Below are 6,041 nucleotides of genomic sequence, written 5' to 3' on the forward strand. Positions count from 1 at the left end.
ACTATACAAAGTTATCATTACATGAACATCCAACCACATGACCACCATAATATTACAAAACCCACAACATATTTCTCCAAAAAAAAAAAAAAAAAACAAACCTCACATGTGAATCATTTCCACAAGCCTCCAAGAACTGACCCAGTTGGTAGGTAGTCATCACCACCAGCTTTGCCTGTGTGGGGGCTCCTCCCTGCTCCCATCTGAAACCAATGAAAGCACTTTGAATACTAAATCCTTTGCTTCATCAATATGGACAAAGCCCTAGGCCCCTCTACTTCACATGCAACAGGGAACAACATGAATATTCTTAATTAATATACTTATTAACCTTAAACCCTTGTTAATTCTCTAAGAATTTTTGGGTTCTTTCCCTCCTATAAGTATGTGGAACTCCCTCTCCATATGTGGGAAATTAACCATTATCTTCTACAAGAATTGAAGTGGGTGCAGTTGTAAAGAGAGTAGTGGGTGGTGAAAATGGGGAGAGGTCCTTGCTGTAGTAAGGAGGGAATGAATAAAGGAGCTTGGACGGCCATTGAAGATGAGCTTCTTGTAGAGTATATCAAGGTCCATGGTGAAGGAAAGTGGAGTGGCATTCCAAAAAAAGCAGGTAACTGTAATAAATATATTGAACAGAAAATGTATCAAAGAAATGAAGAAAAAGGTTTTAAGGAAGAAGAATTGAATTGATGTTGATGGGTTGGTTGGTTGCAGGCCTTAAAAGATGTGGTAAGAGCTGCAGATTGAGGTGGTTGAATTATCTGAGACCTGATATCAAGAGAGGTAACATGTCTCCTGAAGAAGAAGACCTCATCATTAGGCTCCACAAGCTCTTGGGCAACAGGTATATACTGACAATTCTTTCTCATTTCTTAGTTTTCATTCTTAAGAATTCATAAATAAATAGCAATATTCATGCTTTGAATTTGTAGGTGGTCTCTGATAGCTGGAAGAATTCCAGGGCGAACAGACAATGAAATCAAGAACTACTGGAACACCAACTTCGCCAAGAAAGCTCCAGCAAGACAAACCTCAAGCTCAGAGAAAAATCCCATCATGATAACTTCTCCTCCATCAGATTTGCTTCCTCCAAATCTACAGCAATTCACCAATGTTTTGGCCACTCCACTGCAGCCTGAACTTGAATTCGAAGCACTGCCACCACCCATGGATCAAAACTTCTCCAAAACTACTGCATCAGAGCCCCAATTCACTGACAATTCACCAGACATCATAATGGATTTAAACCCCGGGGAAATTAGTGTGTCAGAGATTTTTAACGATGACTTTATAAATTTTAATGATTTTGAAGCATCTGAAATGAGAAATATCGATAATAGGTGCAATACTGAAGTGCAGGAAATTGCTGAAAACTGGGCGGCCAGTGACTCCCTTGATCAAGCTCAGTATTACATGGGTTCAGATTTTTCACCACTGGCCTTTCTCTTTGAGTCTGAGGGGTGGGTTGGAGATGATGATGTAAATGTTGTTTGATTTTGCCATTGTAATTAATTAATTGAAATTTAATAATAATTTAGTCAGTATCCTCTCCTCATCAATTGTTTGAGGAAGAGGGCTTGTTTGAATGTGCGGGAAAATAGACGAGGATTAAATAAAAATTAATTTTATTATTTAGTTTGACAAATTGTGCAAAATTGTTAATAATTTCATACATGTGTTTTAATTTTAATTATTTAAAATTTATATATTCTTCCAAATTTTTAATTTTTTGATTATATATATATATCTATGAAAAGAATATAAATAGCATAAAATTATATAAAAATTTTATTAAATTTGAACTTATTTTATATTGCTCCCTTTATCCACGTTTTTCCATAGATGTGACTCATGTGAGTGCAGCCATGAGTGGTCACTGACTCACGGGTCAAGAACTACAAGCTCTGACCCGCTCTAATTATAGAAAGAAAGAAAAAAACTTTCCCCCTTGTTTTCCCTACAAGGGGTACTGTTTTATTATCATTATGACCACAGCGCTTTCCCATTTAAAGCATGCCGTCTGTTCATATTCTCTCAGTTTTCATCTACAAGAGAAAAGGGAAAGAAGAGAACATTATAAAAGTTGGTTTTCATGTAAAAGAAAATGAGGATGAGCTTTTGATGCACGGGAGAGAAACATCGTAAAATTGTTCAATTTTATTACGCTTCGTCTAAGATGTTGGGATTGGAGTTGTCAAGTTAGCTACCAGGGTTCAAGCTTAGCCTCCTGCTAAGCTGGTTGAATGGGACAGTATGAGAAAATTTTTATGTGGTGGTTGATTTAGTTTATCTTTATTATATATTTAATTATTTTATATTTAGGATTTTATTTTTTAAAGAGTTTAACTATAATTGAGAGGGCTTTTCGACAACTTCATCATCGTAACTTTTCTCATTCTTTTTTATTAATGAATTGTTAAGTATCGATGCATTTTGTGGATATAGAGATTATATTGATTATTGAACCAAGTTAAAAATCTTTTTCTTTTTCTTTATTTTCTATTTGTATGTGGATGGTTTGGTTAACAAAAATTTATAAATGTTAACTTACTTTGATATATTTTTTAATATTTTTTTCTTTACCCTTTTTTATTTAGGTTATATTTGGTTTCCAAAAATATTAAAGAAAAAAAATGCTAAAAAAAATAATTATCTTATAATTAGTTTCACTATAAAAAAAAATTAAATCAAATCAAATATAATTAAAATTGATTAAAAATTTATGCATTTTAAAATTATTTAATCTGAGGAAAATAAACGAAATAAGTTGAAAATTATAAGAAAATAATTTATTAACTTTAAATCTTTTTTATTTTTTCTTTTATTCTACTTTTTTTTTTCTATTTTCTTTCCCTCAACTTTTCAAAGAATAAAACATAACCTAACATAACCTTAAATTTTACGGTATCAACCCAACCCTTAATCCCCTACCTTTTTTTTTACCTTTAACTTCTCTTCCCTTGAAAGAAATTCACCGATATGACTTAAATAATTCAATAAAAAATAATCAAATTAAATTAGGGAGAATTACCGAATAGAGTAGGCTGGAAAAAATAATTACTATAAAGGCTCGCTTCTTTAGAGGACAATTTTACCTTTGAATATGTTTTCTATAATATTTATAAATAAATTGAGATTGTCAATGATGTGAGGTTCATACATGATGATAAGTACAGGTTGATAGGTAATCAACAGTACATTTCTCAACTCGAAAAAATCGTTCTTCACTTTTGAACAATAAGTGATTGTTTAAAAATTTACTATCTTTTTTTCAAAAAAATTGAGATTTTTTAAAGAACCTTGTAAAAAAAAAATTCAATATCTCATAAATAAAAATCATATCCTAAAGTTGTTATGTCGTTTTATATATAAAACATACAATTAAAAACTTTATTATCATAATATAATGAATAATTATTTTTTATGAGCACTCATCAATTGAATAATATATAAATATTCAATTGACTAACACACACCTATTAAATGAAATAACTCATAATTATTCATTGGGTAATATAACACATGAAAAAATTAAATAAAAATAAATTAAATTATGTTGTAATATATTGTAATGATAGTGTATTTATATTGTAAGTATAATGCATTTATGTCGTACCTATATTTCATTATAAAAGTAATAATTTTAAAAATGTTTATTCGTACCCTATTGGTATTAACACATCGTATCAATATATTAATAACATTTGTTTAGTGTTTTGACATTATTTAATAATTTTTGTACATATATATATATATATATATATATATATATATCGTGAATTCAAATTAGTATTTTATTTGGTTTAAAAAATTATTTATGATATAGGTATGTTGTGAAATATGGTATGATCATACAAAATTATCATTTTTATAAAAAAAATTCAAAATTTTCCTAATTAGGTTTTATTGTAATGTATTGTAATGTAAATGTATTTATATTGTAATTATAATATATTTTTGTTGTACCTGTATTTTATAATAAAAGTAATAATCTTGAGGATCACCTTTTATACCTTATTAATATTCAACATATCAAATATATTAACATCATTTACTCGATGCATTAAGAAAAAAAAATTATATGAAAATTAAAATAAATAAAAAACACTATGCAAAAGAAAAAAAATCATATAAATTTTTTAAAATTATTTTATTAAAAAAATAAAAAATAATTAAACTTTCTCTATCATTTTCTTATTCTTTTTAGAGAATTTGAATGAAAAATTAAACATTTTATCTTCCTTGAATTTAATACAAAAACATAATTTATCAATTTAAAATTATAATATATATATATGAAAAAATCATCATTTTTATTACATAATTATAAAACTTATTTTTTTCTTAATAAAATTAAAAATTAGAATAAAAATAAAAAAAAATGTAAAAAAAACAATAAAGGATATTTTGAAAATATTTTTTAAAGTATTTTTTTAAATAGTAAATTTAAATAACAAATTATATATAATTGTAAGGGTTAAACCCAAAATTTTGATTTAAAATTTGAATATCAATAATTACAATAAATATGGGACCCATGTACTATAAATGTATTGATAAATCAAGTGAAATGCTTTAAATTTTAAAAGTTTTAGTTAAAAGACAATTTTGGTATATTAAATTATTAGAAAAATTAGGCTAATCTAACCTATGGTAATCACCCTAGAGAGAGAGAGAGGGGGGGGGGGGGGGGTGAATAGGGTGATGGTCTCTTTTTATAAATTTAAACTATGTGAATGTAAGAGACAATTATATGCAAGTATATAATAAACAATATAAAGACAATTGCATATAAATTAAAAGAGTAGGGAAGAGAGAATGCAAACACAAGATTTTATAGTGGTTCGGAGCAACCCAACCTACATCCACTCTCCTCTAGCTTCAATCCCAAGTTTGAGGTTCCACCAATTCAAGGCTTCCAAACCAAACCTTTAAGCAATACAATTGGATTATGATTCCAATTCACCCTCTTGGACTTTTGGCTCCAAGCACCCTTTACACTTCTCAAGAGATATCCCACTCTTGAACAACCCCTCAAGTAATACCCCACACTTGAGAAACTTCATCTCAAAGATTTACAAATAAATGATCTCACAAAATCCTAATACAAAAACTTTAAGCTCAAATGATACAATAATACTAGGATTGAAAGGTGCACTAAAGATATGCAAGTTTTAGAACAATGGTGCACTCAAAAAACACTCTTCCAAAGCTCAAATATATTCAAAAAAGGTTTGGGAAGGTTATGTTTTTTAAACAATAAAGATTGGAACCTTTTTATAGAAGAGAAAAGTCAAACTAGTCATTTGGGGGTTCAATCGGTCGAGCTAGGGGTCGACCGGTTGACTAGCTGTTAGCATTAAATGCTTGGCAGGTGATCGTTGGGCCTCAATCGAACCTTGATCAGTCCTTGACCGGATCTCGATTGGGAAGAGAATCACCTCGATCGAACCTCGATCAGGAAGAAAATCACTTTGACCGGGAAGAAAAGGCCACTAGGAGAGAGAGAAACTTTTTGGCATCCCTCGACCGGACTAGCACAACCGGTCGACTAGTTCCTCAACCGGTTAAACCGGTTGAGCCATTTTTTTGGCTCAACAACCAACTTTTTCAACTTAAAACATTTTAAAACAAGTTTGAAAAATATTTAACACAAGGTTTTAATTGAAAAACATGAAATCATCCAATTCTTAAAATATTTAAAACAAAATAACTCTTGGATGATTTTGGTGCATAAGTAAAGAATGTAATGAATGAAAATTCTAGTGCACCAATAACCTTACAAAGAGATCTTATAAAGCTTGGGTCTTGAAAAACACTTCTCTTTGAGGTGGTCTTCTTCTTCATGATTTCTCCTTAGTTTGGTTTGTCTTTGTGATTGCCACTTTGGAAATCGTCTTGCCTAATCACACTTGAAATATAATCATTAGTTCTAAACCTTATTTTGTTATCATCAAAATCAAGATTAACCAAACATTGGTTTCACATAAACCTATTAAAGTTCTCCCCAAGAATTATTAGAAAAGACCACACTTTTT

At 29.5% G+C, this 6,041-nt stretch overlaps 1 protein-coding gene across 1 annotated transcript; it reads left to right on the forward strand.

The window, feature by feature from the left end:
* Positions 1 to 416: 416 nt before the first annotated feature.
* On the forward strand, positions 417 to 1,589 carry LOC117912374 (transcription factor MYB1-like). The gene is made up of 3 exons (XM_034826938.1): positions 417 to 613; positions 718 to 847; positions 936 to 1,589. Exons 1-3 carry the CDS (start codon positions 481 to 483, stop codon positions 1,495 to 1,497), a joined length of 825 nt encoding a protein of 274 aa, XP_034682829.1. The 5' UTR covers positions 417 to 480; the 3' UTR covers positions 1,498 to 1,589.
* Positions 1,590 to 6,041: the final 4,452 nt, after the last annotated feature.

Source organism: Vitis riparia, chromosome 4, assembly GCF_004353265.1.
Source record: "Vitis riparia cultivar Riparia Gloire de Montpellier isolate 1030 chromosome 4, EGFV_Vit.rip_1.0, whole genome shotgun sequence".
In the NCBI taxonomy this organism is placed as follows: domain Eukaryota; kingdom Viridiplantae; phylum Streptophyta; class Magnoliopsida; order Vitales; family Vitaceae; genus Vitis; species Vitis riparia.

Bases quoted from the DNA above. Each gene is read 5' to 3' on its own strand.
- LOC117912374 (XM_034826938.1), top strand. From the start codon at position 481: ATGGGGAGAGGTCCTTGCTGTAGTAAGGAGGGAATGAATAAAGGAGCT. The intron at 614-717 runs GTAACTGTAATA...GGTTGGTTGCAG, and splicing joins TGGCATTCCAAAAAAAGCAG to GCCTTAAAAGATGTGGTAAG. The intron at 848-935 runs GTATATACTGAC...TTGAATTTGTAG, and splicing joins CACAAGCTCTTGGGCAACAG to GTGGTCTCTGATAGCTGGAA.